This window comes from Anopheles arabiensis, chromosome 3, assembly GCF_016920715.1.
Source record: "Anopheles arabiensis isolate DONGOLA chromosome 3, AaraD3, whole genome shotgun sequence".
In the NCBI taxonomy this organism is placed as follows: Eukaryota; Metazoa; Arthropoda; class Insecta; order Diptera; family Culicidae; genus Anopheles; species Anopheles arabiensis.
In genome coordinates, this window is record NC_053518.1 from 93,028,199 (window position 1) to 93,045,482 (window position 17,284).

At 49.3% G+C, this 17,284-nt stretch overlaps 1 protein-coding gene across 3 annotated transcripts; it reads left to right on the top strand.

The window, feature by feature from the left end:
- The first annotated feature begins 1,228 nt into the window (after positions 1-1,228).
- On the top strand, positions 1,229-17,284 carry LOC120900278 (putative inorganic phosphate cotransporter). 3 transcript variants are annotated; one of them, XM_040307063.1, is made up of 4 exons: positions 1,229-1,818; positions 6,369-6,765; positions 14,594-15,489; positions 15,578-17,284. In XM_040307063.1, exons 2-4 carry the CDS (start codon positions 6,714-6,716, stop codon positions 16,175-16,177), a joined length of 1,548 nt encoding a protein of 515 aa, XP_040162997.1. In that variant the 5' UTR covers positions 1,229-1,818; positions 6,369-6,713; the 3' UTR covers positions 16,178-17,284. The 3 variants fall into 3 exon arrangements, with proteins under 3 accessions (XP_040162997.1, XP_040162998.1, XP_040162996.1); XM_040307064.1 differs by lacking the exon at positions 1,229-1,818 and adding an exon at positions 5,255-5,391; XM_040307062.1 differs by lacking the exons at positions 1,229-1,818; positions 6,369-6,765 and adding an exon at positions 11,355-12,527.

Genomic DNA, 17,284 nt, shown 5'->3' on the forward strand with positions numbered 1-17,284 from the left:
AAAGTGGCTGCGGTGAGGACGCATGCGAATGGATTGGGATCGAATAGATGGAAATTGTTGAATGAATGGTCGAGCGAACAAGGGAACCAGCGAATCACGAGATGATTGGGAAATGAGAGTATTTTAATGTTGAATGTTAAACCCATTAATTTTATCAATATTCATATTTTTTGTACTTTGAGGCGCAATATTTTATCGTTGGGAAGATATTTCATTATCTTTTGATGAAAATTGTATTTCTATTTTACATAAAATGTCAAAAATTTTACTTTTTTTCGATCGATTAAAAAGCCAGACTGAAGTATAGCGTTATCATTGGGGTAATGAATGATCGATCTTTAGATGAAAGAAATGTAAAATTTTAGGTATGATTTCTAATGCTTTCATCAAATTTTCAAAACTTCTTTCGTGCTACATATCCTGTAGGTAGAACGCAAGTCAAATAGTTCTCAATAGTTTTTGTAAAATATAGCTTTGATTTTAACTTTGAATTTGTGTATTTACAACATAATGATCGTAAAATGAAGATATTTGTAATTGCCTAATCTCTTAAAAGAATGCTGTCTAGCGACCTTCTTGCACCTCTAGGAGGATCGAGGCGCACTTGATCGTCCCGAGACGAGATACGGAGAGACTGCTTATCATGCAATTACAGCGTCTAATGAGAAAGGATGTTCAGACGTCGTTTTTTGAGCGAGAGAGAGAGAGAGAGGCAAGGAGACTGATAGAAGCGACGACCACACGGGGAAAGGGGACAGTCAGTCAGTGTGGAACGGTCCGGTCTGAAAATCGTGTGCACGTCATGTTCTTATCATCGCACACCCTTCTCACGGTGTGCCTTCTCGCCCATCACTTCCTTGCAACACACGAGAGTGCTTTCCCTTTCCATCGACGCATCGCGTGGAGCATTGCATTGGTAGGGCAAGGGCAACGGGTGTGTTGCATATTCCGCGACCGGGAGCGGACTTCCCAAAATCCCGAACCCGCGCCGGGCCCTGATAATGCCGCCCGATTGACACACGATCGGAACCACTTGCTAGGGGGGGGATTGGGCCAAGTGCCGGCCGCGGTTGTTGATGTGTGTGAGCACACTCACACACGCACGCCGTCACACCGGTCCCTGTGATACCGGAGATCGTACGATTGTTTGTGGCCCCGTGCGGCCGGCCGAACCGGCCGCTTGTGTGTTGGTAGGCGCACGATTTTATATAAATAATCAACGGCCGCTCGTACGGTCGAGTGAGTTCAAGCGTGTGCGCCAACAAAGCATCGTCGTCGCAGCACCAAGCTGCGCGCGGGTTCCATCTACTCCGGCAGGAGAGAGAGAGCGAGCGAGAAGATCATCATCCACCGTGCCGTGGGAGACGATCGTTATCGATCACAACCGGGTTTGCTTTTCCGTTTTTCTTGTAAAAGGGAATTACTGTATTTTGCTTCTCTCGGCAAAACCGAAGGAAGGAAAGTGATCTATTTCCAACGAAGAAAAGCATCAAAAACGATGGCCCATCTCTCCCACGCTACTAGCACCATGGCTCCGCACTTTGATAGTACCGGTGCCGGTTGTCAAGTCTGACAGCACGCTCTGCAAGCAGCTACCAACAAAAAACACCGAAGAGCTTAGTGTGCGAACGAAGCCACCACAACAACAACAGCCCCAGTCCGACGTACGAACATCGGAACTCCCCACCATCCCATCCCAAGAGGTTCGAGTTTCAATCGGTCTGTCCGTCGCACCCAAGTCCGTCGGTTTTTTTTGACCATCCCAGTACTGCGAGCACAACCAGTGTGGCAGCATCTATTTACATCACATAATTTTGTGTAAGTAAAAACAACTCCTCAGTGTGTCTGTGTGTTCTGTTGATGTGTAATGAGTCCTCGTGTTGTCCTTACATTGCGTGTCGGGTGCGTGCCTGTGAATATGTGAAGTGATGTTTGGTGAAGTTGTTACAGAAAATCTGAGACTTTCAAATGAAGTCCAAATACAACAGGCTTGTGATCGTCCAATAACAACAGAGTTGTTGAATCGAAACGAATCCATCAAACCATAGCCTCCCACCCAATACTTTGGTTCCAACAATGCCTTGCTGACCTAGAAATGGGAGAATAGGTGAAGCAAACCCCTACCCGAAATGGCAAATTTTGGAAGTTTTTTGGTTGGTTTTGCGAGGAGTGTTGGGCGGTATCAATCGTTGAGTTTTGGGTTTAGCTTGAAGCGTGTTGTATAGCGTTGTGAAGTGATCTTTCGGGTTTTGTTAAAATAATTCAAATAAAGGCCCTAGACTTCATGATACTTTGCACCCCATTCAAGGAACTCTTGTGTTTGGGAAGCTTGCTATTGATGCAATAGCGTAATTGGCCCTCTTTCAAAGAGAAAGCACCAGCTCCATCAAGTACGAGGTCGTTGTAAATCATCGGAGGAGTACTTGGAACGAGGTTACCGGGCGGTTGAAATTATTAAAACAAACCCATAGATCTTCGAGTTGATATCGCACCGATCGCAAGTGCAGGTGCCAAAAGTGTAAAAAGACCATCCCGCTGACACCATTACGGCGCCCTGTAACAATTCTGAACTCGTCGGACGGCAGAGCGCCATGTGGGGTGATCCGCAAGTGGCCAGCCGCACAGAACGTGCGATATTTTCGTCACACGATCGCAAAAACCGTCTTGTGATTATTGTATAAAACAAACAGACACATAATTTTCATTCATCGCGCTCTCCTCTGCCAAGATCTTTCGCCTATAGATCGAGAGAGGTCATCGTGCGCGCGTGATCTTCACACTCTTTGTGGTGGGGTGTGGTGTTTTGGGTTGGTTTTGTGTGAATGGCCGGACGAATCGTGCGTGTAATAAGGTGTGATGTCAATCGATCAGATTCACTTTGCAACCTGGGAGAGCTCTCAGCCCTTGAGAAAGTTTGTTTGTTTGTTGTGTTCTCATCCTTCGCGCGCCTCAGAGTGCATGATCGATTCTGGTGCGATCTAAGGTAAGCGATCTCCACATTATTAATTAATCAAAGCCAGCACAAACAACAACCGTAACCGCCTGTGCTGTGCGTTGTAATGTAATGCGGTCTACGGAAGCACACATTGAAGGCAGGGGTGAGCGAAGGATGAGAAGCAGTTGATTGTCTGGCAAAACGGGAAGTCATAGATAACGAACGAGATGATGGGTGAATCTCCCACCAACGCTGGCACAATGGAACTATGATGCTTTGGTTCAGTCGAGCTGCGTAGATTTGAATATTCAACCACCTTGCCCCGCCCGACATTGATGAATGTGAATCGCACGTCTCGATGAATGAGACAGAGCAGAGGGGGTCTGATAGGGTTGGGATGCAGTGGCGATTGTTTCGTCAAGGTTGACCACTAGCATCCGAATCGGACAGCTTTGAAATGGTGGCAGTGCGCGAAAGTGATAGTCATCGCGAAATGATTACAAACAGCAGTAACATGTGCGCTTGTTTAGAATGTCAAAGTTTAGTGAAGTGAGCGATAGGAGAGGAGGTTGACTTTAAACCCCTTTTTTATTCAAGGTAACTTGTTTTCTGTATCTTCACACATCACATCTAATTGGTTTAAAGTGAAGATCATGTGAAATTGTGGCACTAAAATCGCGTGCTAATAGGGTACCAAAGTGCCAAAGATCAGCAGTTGTTTACATCCTTCAAGTTCCAGCAGTTGATTTAATACCCTCGTTTTACGGGAAATACGATAGGAATGGTACATACCAGGACGATACTCGACACAGAACGGGGATTAATGGTAAACTACCGACCAGGTATTTCTATTGCCCCCTTTACAACGAGTGCGACTGGGCCAACTTCCCCCGGAATAGCTACACCGGGAGGTGTTGTTACCTTACCGTCAACAGTCAATCAAACCACGAGGTGAAGTACCGGAATAATAGCTCCGTAGCTAATTCCACACGTCCGCGGTACATTGACTGATTGTTGATAAGCACACACGAGCATGCGCCACCACTGCCGGTTGTAAAGTTCAGCCCGATTCTGGCGACGTGAGGGGAGAGAGAGAGAGATACCGTGCCGTGCAGCGGAACCGTTACGTCGTGCGGTATTAACTGAAGAAGCTAGAAGCACTTGGCCCAGGCAGCGACATATTATTTATGCTCCAGGCGGTGCTAGAGAGCTTGCGAAGGCATGTGCTATAAATATTTAATCAGTTGACTCCGCAGACCGCTGAGCGCGCAAGGACGGCAGCGAATGCGAGAGAGCACGTTGAACCGGCCTGGAATTGGAGCTGGTTTTTTTGGAGCAGGGAAATCGAAAGTGATAACTCTGCCGTCTAGGCGGCTCTGGTAGTGTCTGGGATCGTACGATCACCGACGCCACCGTGGCTGACCTTTTGCTGGCGGCCTTACGGGGACTACCTGCCGCGAGAGAACCTAAAAGAGAGCAGTATGAGAGCGAGAATGAAGTTGCAAGGGATTGAAATCTTCACAAATGTTAAACTAACATGACCATGACTTTGAACTCAGTTACGTGAAGGAGAGGAGGGTTAGCTAGCCAACCTGTTGATCTGTTCTACGTGATGGTTAGCACAAGACGTGTCTAGTCATATCGTAACGCTTTTGCTTTGGTACGCGCAATCGGCAAGTGCCTGCTGGAGTGTCTGCCGAGATAGAATTCCTCGGAACGGAAAGGTCCCAGGAATGTGCCTTGGAATGTCTTCCTTGCTGTTTTATCAAACGGCAACTAGTCCCTTTTTGTCGTTATTGCATCCTCCAGGCGACACTTCCCAGAAGGTGCAAGACGTGCGGGGCCCTTTTCCTACCTGGCTCTCACGGTCCCTTTTTTATTGAAGATTCGCCAATTTTCGAAAGGTCACTTTCAACCCAGGCTTTTTGGTTCTTCTTTGTGTCGGATTTTCACATCCCAAACGTCCGCAAAGCGAGAAGGTTGAGAAGAGGGTGAGGTCCACTTGGGCGCTCGTTATCATCGAGCGGCAGGTGTTGAATATTATTCTCAATTTTCATTAATGCCTTTCCCCGAGGCGCTCTGCTTCTGCTGCCGGTGTTGCTGATGAAGCTTGCGAACGCGAACGCTGTGCCACTTCCCTTTTTCACCACCGGTGTTGCGCGTACAGCAAAGGTGTGAGTGCATTGTGTTGTGCGGTAGAGGTTGTGTGTATAATACGGTGTGTAACGCGTGGTAACGAGCAGTGTGACTCGTCGGGCTTGAACTTCCAGCGGCAGTTCGCAAGCGGAACAATTGTGCAATGGCAATCGGTTCGCACGGTTGTGCTAAACGGGTGTAGAGTATAGATTAAATGAGTACTAGCAGGTTGCAGCAAGCAAATAGCGCTGCGTGAAGGTGTTGTGCTTTGCCGGTAGGCCTTCTTCTTGAGAGGCGTATTAAAGAGGCTCGATTTCAAAGTAGGTGAAAGTGTGATAATTGCTAGCGAGGGAGAATCGTGTGCAAATAGTGCCATTTGTTTGTGTTAAGTTGTGTTCGGGGAATCGAATAGCCATCGATCTTTCAGCATTAACGCAACGTGCGTCGCAATTTTGGGGGAACGTTATGCAATGAGCAACCTGTTCCAGAGTGGAGGTGACTTGCCTCCCCACGGTCCAACGAAATGGGCGAGTGCAAATTTTGGATCTTTTGTCGAGGTAGTACTACTACACAGCCTGTTTGTTTGTGTACCGACACTGATCACGTGATCATCGGGATAGGGTAAACATCTAGAAAGAACGGTACGAAGAAGAGGCGGACGATCGTGCTGTCGAATCCAAATCGGCTGATCGTCACGTTCCGGCGCAGCACGGGCAGCAGACCTAAAAGCCATTCAAAACAAACCAAAGGAAAAAAAAACAAGAAGGCACCCGTCTAGCGTCGGTGGTTCTGGAAAAGTACCAAAAATGTTGTCAGTTTCATAACGACGGTCGATGAGGGAGAGTGCAAGGCACCGCACGCCGCCCGGTCCGGACCAGTTTTTGGACCTTTGTCAGTGTTGTGTTAATTTTTTGGCCGGCTGCCTTTACTTTCCTCAACCGTGTTCCCTGAACCCGCCGTTACTGATGATGCTGAGTGTTATGGGTTGACATTACAAGTGTTTTTTTCAAACCAACAAGAACGGGGCGTGTGTGTAGTGGTGTAGGTTTCGGGGGTACTGTGCAAGGTATGGAAGTTGTTTAAACAAATTGCATGCGGAAAGCGTGAATTTGGATTTAATGGCTTGTTGTTGTTGTTGTTTTTTGGGTTGCAGACGTTAATTTGCATTGACGTCAGAATGGATGGGATTTTGATAGGTTTACGGTGATCGGAGTAATAAATATCAACCTTTTAATAAGTGCCGGTGTATTAATGTATTTTTTTCGCTTCTCTTCTCTTTTCCAAAAACCCACAACAGAAATGGTTGCTAAACACCAACAACCACCGCTACACTGACAGCGCATTATAGCAACTTTATCCAAGTGACCTTTTGCTGTTGAGAAAGTGCGCACGTGTATTCGAAGTTACAGCTCCACCCTTGCTGTACTTTGTGTGAATACCGTGAATCCCAGCAACCCAGCTTACATCAACAACAAGAAGAAAAGAAGAGGCTACTAAGAACAACGGCAACAACAGTATTACTATTATCCAACATCGTTATTATCATCGATCTGCCTGCAAAGCGAGCAGAGGAAGAAGTTACGCTTAAACCAAAGGAAGAGAGAGAGTAAGGAGACATCAACAACAACAGAACTAAAGCATCATGACGGTCAGCAAGGAGTATCTGGCTAATGCCGAACCGGAGAAACCGAACCGTAAGTATACGCGCCCACAGCGATTTGTTAGTAGATGCTCTTACCCCAGCTTTAGTGACACCTCAGCGCGTTAATTTATTTATCTGAAAACGAATGCGCTGCTTTCGATCGCACCTGCTGGCGCCTGGCGTGGCGTGGTGCCCGAATGCCTGTGTCTAATGCACACACGCTGACCGTGACATTGAGGCGCATTCAACCGTGGTGCGCGCGCACCTTGTGCCGCGGTTTCTGTCATTGCGTGTTTCAGTTCGCTGGCCTTTAGCTGTTTGTTTTGCCTCGCGCACAAAACGACACATTTGTGCGCTGTTTTGCATACATTTTTTTCAGCATACGCTTGTCAGCATTCCAGCATAATGAACCGCTGCGAAAGGTCCAGCGAAGGTGTTGCGATCGATGTGATCGTTTCCGGGTTGCGGTGTACATGCCGGAACATCATACACACAGGCAGCGAGATGCGCTTCAGTAAGGACTGCCCTTAGCGCTCTAGCTCTAGATCCTGAGGTCGGATGCGCACCGAAGCGTGTACTACCCCGGCCACACCGCACATGGTCACAGGTGGCGCGTCACGTGGTTCACGGACAAACTGGCTGTGGTGGTCGAATGGTATGGAATGTGTGCAAAAACGTGTGTACAGGCGCCGGCCTGTTGCACCGTGGCATGTGTTTGCAGCGCATCGGCAATGCAATGCACGCCTGTGACTGTTGTGCGGGAGGGGACTAGACGGGGTGGGAGAGAGTGAGACGGTGTATGGTTTTACATTTGCACACGACAGTGTGTGACAGCTTTCTTAGAGGGTTATAGCGCATTCTTCCGGATCCGATACGAACATTTGGATGTTGTGGATGCGGATCGGTTTATTGCAGTTTAAAATTACTATCAATTTACGGCTGCACCCTTCGGTGTGACATTTATGAGACACTTTTCCAGCAGGCGCGCTAATTGTGACCGCAAATGTGAGGTGTTGATGGGCAGTAATTGTGGAAAATTTATAGAATTATGACAGAAATTATAAGTGAGGTAGAGGAACAAAGGTTCTCCATGAATAAGTTTTAGAAACGAGAAACATGTCCCTAGTTGCGTGTGAGTCACTGTCTCGATCGGTTGCACGAAGTTGCAACACAAAAGAGGAAACACGCTGTAGTCCCCAAAAACGCCAAGACATAATTACACCTTGGCCAAAAACAAGGGGCCGGTTTCGCATGATGGCATGATCAGTTTGGGGCTCGCGGGACAACAAAAAAAGACAAAATTATACCCCTAAGCGGTACGTTTTTGATCTCACACACACACTCACTCAGACTGTAATGTTGCTGGCTGGAATGTGTTGAAACATGTCCTTTAGTTTTGGCAGCAAGGGCGATTGGATTGGCTGGTAATTAGCACTTATTAACTGTGTATTTAGCATCGCAAGGTGTACCATTAAGCAGAGAAGCGTCTTCAAATTTCAAACAGAGCGGCGCGGCTCAAAACTTTTACGACACTGCGATGACTAATCCACGTGTTTCTGTGGGGAAGGTTGATGTAATACCCAACCGACAAACAAAAGCCCATAACTACATCCGTCGGAAGTTGTCAAAAACGTTTCGGCACTGCAAACAACGCGCCAAGATCTCGTTAGTCATCTTCGTTATCGCGCAAAACGCAATGGGGTCTTGCTTTTATCTACACACTGCGGCGAGAGGGCACTTCTTCACCCTCTATTAGCATACGCTGCGTTGCAAAATCTCAAATCAAGTGCACCTCTGCAGGCTCCCGCTCTCCCGAACCCGCAGCGCCAATAAATCCACCCAAATTAGGCTGTCAAGCGTTGGCTGACAAATCGTTCATTTCCTGTGCCGGGAGGGGATTTAATTTCGCCGCCACCGCGCCAATTGTTGAATTATCAGACATGTGGCAAATATGCCGAATGCGCAAGATAGCCCCCCTGCCCGAAAACAATTGAGCCGGCGCGGGCCACCCCGTGGGTGAGGAGGAATGATTTTATAATTTCCTCATTAAAAGCAAAGGGCAGGAAGGCGTGTACGGGAAGACGATCGATCAATTAGTGTGTGGGACGTAGAAATGCAAAGTTCGTGCAAAGGAAATGCGCGATGTCTAATCGTGGTTATCTGCTTCGCTGAAGAGCTTCTGTTTCAGCAACGGAAGAATTTCAAACGCGCTTTGCGCTGAAGAGAAAGATTTCGACGCGTGAAATATTTCACTGAGCGGAAAAGCTGCAAATTTGAAATGAAACATTTCACCTACGAACGTTGATAATGGCGCCCATGAAGTCAGCAGACTGGATTTGTAGTTGTTCCGTGTGACAACAATGGCGACTATCTTGATTGTTGTAATTTGAAGGAATTTTAAATTGACAAGAATATTCATTGCCATACTGACGACATGAAATAACACTCCTAATGGTAATTCAAAGGGTAAAAACCGAGTTTTTATTGCGTCTTTGGCGAGCCAGTCTCCTCTTGGCAACCGGATGTAGATACTATTGTGTGTTCTTATCCGAGCTGTTGTTGCTTTCAAAACTACACCAGACCCTCGCCGATTGCCCCATTCATTAGGAAACACTAATTTGGAGTATTACGCCTTTCGGTTGCTTATCTCGTGTGGAGTGCCTCGTTCCCCTGAAATGGCAGTAAAAGAATTCAAACGATGCGTAGCAGAACATTTGTTTGCACAATTTGTGGATGCGCGAGATACCGATCGGGCTGAACCCATCGAGCACTGTTTTGACAAGAATGTTATCATCCGCAAGGTTTGTGCGTAAAGAGCCTCCCGTGCACAAGATCCGTGCTATCCCGTTGATGAGCGATTGAAGGTGACTAGCCAGTAACTTGAAGGTACGATGCGCCGCCGTCTTGCTGATAATGGCTGATTCACCATTGTGTTACGCTATCAACCTGGCCTTAGCTGTTTGACAAACAGACTAGCACACTAGCACTATTGCTCTCGTCTCGACGCGGCATCTCGAGCGGATGTCCGAGCCCTTTTGCCAGGTTTCAGGTGTGCTATACTTTGAATGGGCTTTCTGGCTAATAAATCGCGGCATGCGGGTTTGCGGACGTGTGGGATACCTTGGACTTAGGGCTAGTGTCCAGTCCGGTGTCTTCGCAAAACCCCGTGGACGTGGGATGATTGTAGCACAAGAATGTAGCACACGCCTGCCATACCGAGCGTGATAGCTTCTATAGGCGTAGGCGCCACTTGAGGGACGAACGACGTGTATCAGCAGCTAGTGCCGACTGATCATGGCCTGAAGTTACCGATGAGGGTGTTTTTTTTTGCGTGAGCGAAACGTGTGTCATTCTGACCACACAGTGCGGGCCACAGAAGATCGCGCGGAATTAATTCTAATCGAGCATCCAACTGCTCTGTATCATTACTGTAACAGTCATCCAGCGATTGGGGACATTAAGAATAAATCCTCCAAAAATAAACACACACAGACACACCGGTGCTAAAAGAATCCGGATCTTGATGATTGTTGTTTGCGATCGGCGGTGATGCGCGGTGTGTGCTCAGTGATATCTCAAGCTCAAGGTGCGCCCTGGCTCCCTCATCCGCCACCCACTCAGCGTTAGCAGAAATGTCCGATTGTCGCAAAGGGGATGAAGATGGGTGAACTATTTTTACATCCCACCCTCCCCTACAACACATGTGGTCTTATTTTTAAAGCCCCGGTGGTGGGTCGACACGGTCTGTCATGGTGGTAATGTGTGTGTGTGGTAACGTCATTTAACCTTTGATAGTAATGCTTAATTGTGTTTCATTTTGTGCACAATCGGGTGGGTGGGATGGGTTTTTGGTGGATGATGCACCACCACAACCACCACCCACACTTGCATGCAATGTGTTTGTTTTTGACCGGCGGAGACACGTACGTGTGTGAGCGAGGGTCACCGATCGTTGCTTGGGAAGAAGCGAAGAACTAGGTCACCGTACTTAGAAAAGTGTCGTAGGGGCGTAGAGCTGCACTTTACAACGCAAATGCATTGGAGTTTGTGTGTATTGGTAGGAGGCAGTTTCGGTGCAACCGTCCAAAACCTTACACACGCCCTCTTTCACTCACTCTGTCTCTCTCTTTCTCTTCAAAAGAATCTCACTACACGTTGTAGTAGGCACGCCGTGTTGCGTCGCCTATGCCGGAGGATCACCACGGCAACCACATGGCAGAGGCATTTAGCACTTTGTTTTTCTTTTGACAGATTTCAATGTTTTTTTGTTGTTGCTTCTCCCCCTCTCGCTGTTGTTTCATAGAAACTGTTGTGTTGCGTGTGTGTTTGTGTTTGCTAGGTTTGGTTTTGGGGGGTTCGGTAGTGAGTGCGTGTGCGTGTAGGGAATTGGCCTGCGACCGCGACCGCGTGGTGCTGATGATAGTTGTGTGGCGGCGACGGCGTTATCAGCACACACTCACTCGGTGACCTATCGCACACACATCGGATTAGTGATTCCGCGTGTGACGAAGACGCAACGACCACGAGCGCTGGTTTCCCGGGGTCCGGTTACGGGTCGGTTTCTCTTTCTGTGTGTGTGTAAAATCATAGCGTTAGTGTTGAGCCGCGCACGGAATCCGTTTCCGTCAATGAAGGTGCCAGAGTCAGTACGGTAATGCACTGCCCGCGAGGAAGGTGCGCCGCCCTGTAAACGCTTGCAAGTCCGTCCACGCGTCGAAGTGGTGGAAAGGGCACACAAAGACAACACAATTTGCACACGAGACGGTGGGATTCGGTTGATAAGAAGAACCTCAGCGTCGGAATCTCTGCTTACCGGTTTGTCAGCGTGAAGGAGAGCCGCCAATTCTCCCGAGAGCCCCAAGCTCACGAGCAGCAAGGAGGGAGGGGAATTGTATTTACATACACCCCGTTCGGTTGGTGGCTTTGGGGGGGTTGGTTGTTGTTGCTGCTGCTGATGGTGTGGTTGAAACAAAACCACCGGTTCGCACCCCGAACCGATCCCAGTACGTCGGAAGTGTACGAGCTGAACGGGTGGACGACACAACCACCCCAGACCACACCGTGTGTGCGAGCGCGCGCGCACCGATCGTGTCTCCGTAAGATCGCGCCCATCTTTGCACCAACCAACGCGCGCTGCACCGTGTGCGCTACACGTGATCGAGGGGCGCCCACGGACTGCCAAATCGATTGAACATAAATCAGCTGTTCAGGTTTGCGTCACAGAAGCTCCCGTGCTACCATTGATTCTTCACGTGCAAGTGAATGCAAAAACAAGCGATTTTGTGTGTGTGTGCGCATTGAGTGTGTCCAGTGATCTGTGATAATAGCGTAGGACACGCCCGGTCCAGTAGCAAGCAACCTGGATTGGCGACAGATTCTCGCTGGAGGTGTCTGGAACGAGAATCTGGGCGCGTGCTACTCGCGTGACCCAAAGTAGGACCACTTGAGGGCTCCGAAACTCAACACGAGCAGCCCCTTGTGCCACTCGACAGCACCTCGCATTGTGTGTGCCCCTGGGTCACCACTCTCAGCCCACTGATATAGTGCAGAAACGGAATTTGTTAAGCGACATTTGGCGTCTAGCAGCCAGGGAGAACGATTTCTCCCAAAAAAGAAACTGAAGAATTGGAAAGTGAAAATAAGCGGCCAGCAGGACGTGAACTACCGTCTCTGCCGCTTGTGTTGTGAGAGTGTCTGAAAGAGTTGCTAGGAGCTACCCAAGTGCAAAGATGCCGGAAAATCGTGATCGCTCCAACCATGTGCTCGTGTGGGAGCAGGCAGAAATGGCCACGGACGAGGGCGTCTTACCGGCAAGTAAGGAAAAGCGTTCCATTTCGGTATCTTATTACAAATTAGTGATTTTAGTGGTGGAGTTGTCAGTAAGATCTAGAGTCACAATGTCCAGGGTAGATTGCATTGACCCAGTAGATCCTTAGAGCGGGTTGACGTGATCAGTAGACATCTGCACACAGACACTCTTCTTCATCGGCACATCGGCACGACCTTTGATGAGATGTGTGAACTCCAAGAGCTTCTCCCAAAATCTAATCTCCATGATTTATAGTGACAGCAAGCGAGAATCGGACCATCCAGGGGGAGTGTATAGATCAATCATACAATTAATCAATAAAACGGCGCTAAAGCTCCCCTGAAGGTGTGACTGCGATAATGAGACAGAGGGTAGTGTACGAGCCAGTCCCGTGTAAACGTTCTGTGGCTCGGCTCCAATGGCGATTAGATTAGAACCAGGAAGAAACTAATGATTTGCTCAGATCAGACGTGCGGAGGACGGACTGGGGCCGGGGTCCACGCTGATTGATTGGGTGGGATCAAGTGCTGGAGCTCGATAACGCAGACACTACGGGGAAAGGGACATGTACGCCACCGTTCAGTAGGTCAACTTCATTGCGCTCTGGGGATCTTGAAGCAGCACGCATTACGAGGTTACGAGAAGTCACGCCGTATCGGAACAGTGTGGCTAGTCGTTGTCGTGATAAGCGGAGGAGATGTTGGTGTAATCTCGATATGCGACCCATCGTAAAGCACGTGCGGATTAGGGGTTGGAGCGTATTCCAAGGATTAGCCTGTGGAGTGTGCTGAATGGAGCTAAAGTGGTCGTCATGCACTTCCAGTGCTGTTGAAGTGTGCTAGTGTCTAATCGCTTAACTAGAGGATCCACACAGTTCCTGAGGATACCATGATCAAGCTTGATCATGCGAGGCAATCTTTCCATTAAATCAAATTCACTGCAAATTGCTTACCTCGTCCACTGCGACCAGTTGCCTGTCCAGTTGCTATGGAAGGGACCGGCCAAATTGTAGGAGATGTTGAAACCGACCGTTTGAAGATGTTTGCGCGATAGGACATTGCCGTGCGGTTTCGCAACCGTTTGCAAGTTAGTAGTAGTAGCCGCATCCGGTTCTGTTTGCTCGCCTGCTCTTCTCGTTAAACAAAGCGCACTCTGAACAATGTTCAGAGTCAGTGTGGGGAAAGGATCGTCGTAATTCTTGCGCCTCACTCTTGTCATGTCACGGTTGATAAACGGGCATAATGCATTGACCTCACCGGTGAGGTTGTTGTTGCATATCTCCGTAGAGATGCACAAACAGAAGTATACTCTTGCAGAACTTTGCATCCAACCCTAAGATTATGAAGATCTCACCCAGGTTTATCTGTTTATCCATACGCAAATTCTCACAGGTTAATGGCGCCCAGGAATAGCCTGTGTGTTAAGATCGTATATGGTCGGCTACTAATGTCGGTACCATAAATAAATCTGCTTTGTTTCGTTTGTGTACCCAGCAGTTTGGGCAATTGCGCCCCATCTAACTTGCAATGTTGCAATTTTGTCCAAAGCATGTGTATGTTGTTGTCTCTGCTGCCCCCCCCCACCCTCCCGCCCTGTGTTTGGTTAAAAGATTGGTTGATGGCTGGCACGTGCGCACTGTTGACCGGCACGGCGCAAAAGATAATCTTACCGCAGCCGATCTGGTGTCCGATCTGTTGATGTGCGGGGTGAGGACGCCATCTTTGTTCTTGCCGTTGCAGCGACGTTGACTCGTGCCGGTGTTTGATTTGTTTTCTCGTTGCCAAAATGCCAAAAGAGCAGCATTGGTGCACTTTACCTACCGGTCACGGTACGGTTCAGTGATTGATTTGACAAATGAGTGTGTGTGTGTGGTTGAGCGTGATCATGGGGAGATTGGGGATGTGTGGTTGCGAATGTTTGACAGAAAGGGAAGCGATAAGTGGTTGAAATGTTGCCAACACTGTCGCCCCGAATGTTTACTTTCAGTTTCCGTTTTGGCTCACACTTAGTTGAAGGATCGTTACAAATGCTAACATGTTTTTTCCCCTATTCCCCTTCTCTTCCCGCACAGAGCGGTTCGGTACGCGACATTACATCGTGTTCATGCTGTTCCTCGGCATGGCCAATGCGTACGTGATGCGCACGAACATGTCGGTCGCCATCGTGGCGATGGTGAACCAGACGGCGATCGAGAAGGATGCGGAAGTGTTCGACGACGAGTGCCCGGACACGGACTACGGCGAGGATACGCACGATTCCGGGCAGGACGGCGAGTTCATCTGGAGCACCAGCATGCAGGGCTACATCCTGTCGTCCTTCTTCTACGGCTACGTCATCACGCAGATCCCGTTCGGGCTGCTGGCCAAGCGGTACGGCGCGATGCGCTTCCTGGGCTGGGGCATGCTGATCAACTCGGTGTTTGCGTTCGTGGTGCCGGTCGCCGCCCGACAGGGCGGTGCTGGCTGGCTGATCGCCGTCCGCTTCATCCAGGGGCTGGGCGAGGGTCCGATTGTGCCCTGTACGCATGCCATGCTGGCGAAGTGGATTCCACCGAACGAGCGGTCGCGCGTCGGATCGATCGTGTACTCGGGCGCACAGTTCGGCACGGTGATATCGATGCCACTGTCCGGGCTGCTGGCGGACCACGGCTTTGACGGCGGTTGGCCGTCGATCTTCTACGTGTTCGGTATCATCGGCACGGTCTGGTCGATCGCGTTCCTGCTGACCTGCCACGAGGATCCGGTGACGCATCCGAGCATCCGGGAGGACGAGAAGAAGTACATCCAGCAGTCGCTGTGGGGCAACGCGTCCGTGCACATTCCACCGATTCCGTGGACGAGCATCGCCAAGTCGCTGCCGTTCTACGCGATCCTGCTGGCGCATTTGGGCCAGAACTATGGCTACGAGACGCTGATGACGGAGCTGCCCACCTACATGAAGCAGGTGCTGCGGTTCTCCATCAAGACGGTATGTATTTGCTTCCGTGGAAGGGCTGTTCTTGTGTGAGAGTGTGTTTGTCCAACCAATGTAACGTTGGCATCTTCTTTTCCCCCAGAACGGTGTCCTTTCGGCCCTGCCCTACCTGGCGATGTGGCTGTTCTCGATCGTGGTCGGCTGGGTGGCCGACTGGATGCTGACGTCCGGTCGCGTCAACCACACCTGGACGCGCAAGATCTCCAACAGCATCGGCCAGTACGGTCCGGCGATCGCGCTCATCATCGCGTCGTACACCGGCTGCAGCCGGGCGCTCACCGTCGCCATCCTGACGGTCGGCGTCGGGCTGAACGGTGGCATCTACGCCGGCTTCAAGATCAACCATCTGGACATTACGCCCCGGTACGCGGGCGTACTGATGGCGTTCACCAACTGCTCCGCCAATCTGGCCGGTCTGCTGGCGCCGATCGCGGCCGGCAACATCATCGAGGGCAAACCGACCATCGCCCAGTGGCGCATCGTGTTCGTGATAGCCGCGTGCGTCTATCTGTTCACGGCCACGTTCTACAACGTGTTTGCGTCGGGCGCCCGCCAATTCTGGGACGACCCGGAGAACGACGAACCGCAGAAGCCCTCGATCGAGGCACCATCGCACAGCGAGGCGAACGGTAACAACGGTACGACCCTAACGCATCGGACGGTGAACGAGCAGACGTCGTAGGTTTGAGCATCGTCGCTAAGCGGAAACATATCCAACCGCGAGAGTGAGAGTGGGAGGGAATTATGAAACATATCAGGTCCGCTTGCGGGTCATATCAGTTAGGGAAGTGCAGAGCAATAGTGCAGTAACAGTTGTATTTATAAGCGGGAAAAACGAATATTTCTTGATAATGTAACGTACATGTAATGTAAGCTGGACTTTCGTAGTCATTTTTTCCTTCTTTTTTTTTGGTTCGCCACCGCCAATTACTGGCGGGTCGTAGTAGTATTGTTTTTCATGTGTTTTGCGCCCTATTTTTGCTTTTGCGTTTTTGAGCTGCAATTGGATTCTCTATTTGATACACAAATTGAGCTGTTATTTTGTTATTTTTTCCATTTTTTCTCCGCTCAAACAATTGCTGTTGAGTGTTGTACATTTCTTCTCTTTCCTTTGTTAACTATCTATTTCTCTTTTTCTTTCCCTTACTGTTTGTTGTATTTTGTTCTGTTCCTTCTACAATCTTTCAAGCTTTTTCGTTTTTTTCCTTTTCCTTTCGCTGCGTGCAATAGGTGTAGCATTGTACCTACGTCGATATTGATATTTGATTGTTAATCGCTAACCCATATGCACGCTCACACCGCTTCCGTGTGCGAGCGTGCTGTACATAGTAGGCCCCTAGCGACTAATTCGAGAACACACTACCACTACTAGGCCATAAAGCAGTCCGGCGACATTGAAATCCCGATTCCCGATACCAATGCCGGTACCAACAATAAAAGGGGTTGTGATGCGGGTTTCTGGCAGGCGTTGGCAATTTGAAAACAAGGCCCCAAATGAGTTGCCCAAAACGTACCCGCTGTAGATGGGTGAGGTAGGACCGCGAATGTGAGAATGTGCAAGAACGAGCGATGAGTGTGTGCGCGATCGGGAGTGTAAGTGCGTGTGAGTGCGACCCTCATTAATGTTAAATCAATGCTAAATGCTCTGCTCCTGGAAGCAGGTGCCACGGGGCGCCCCAGCGCATTCTAACCCCCTCCGCGCAAAAAAAAAAAAACGCAACAAGATGATAATAAAAAGATACACGATAATGTTGATAATGTTGCTGTAATGCGCAACCGGCAAAAGCTA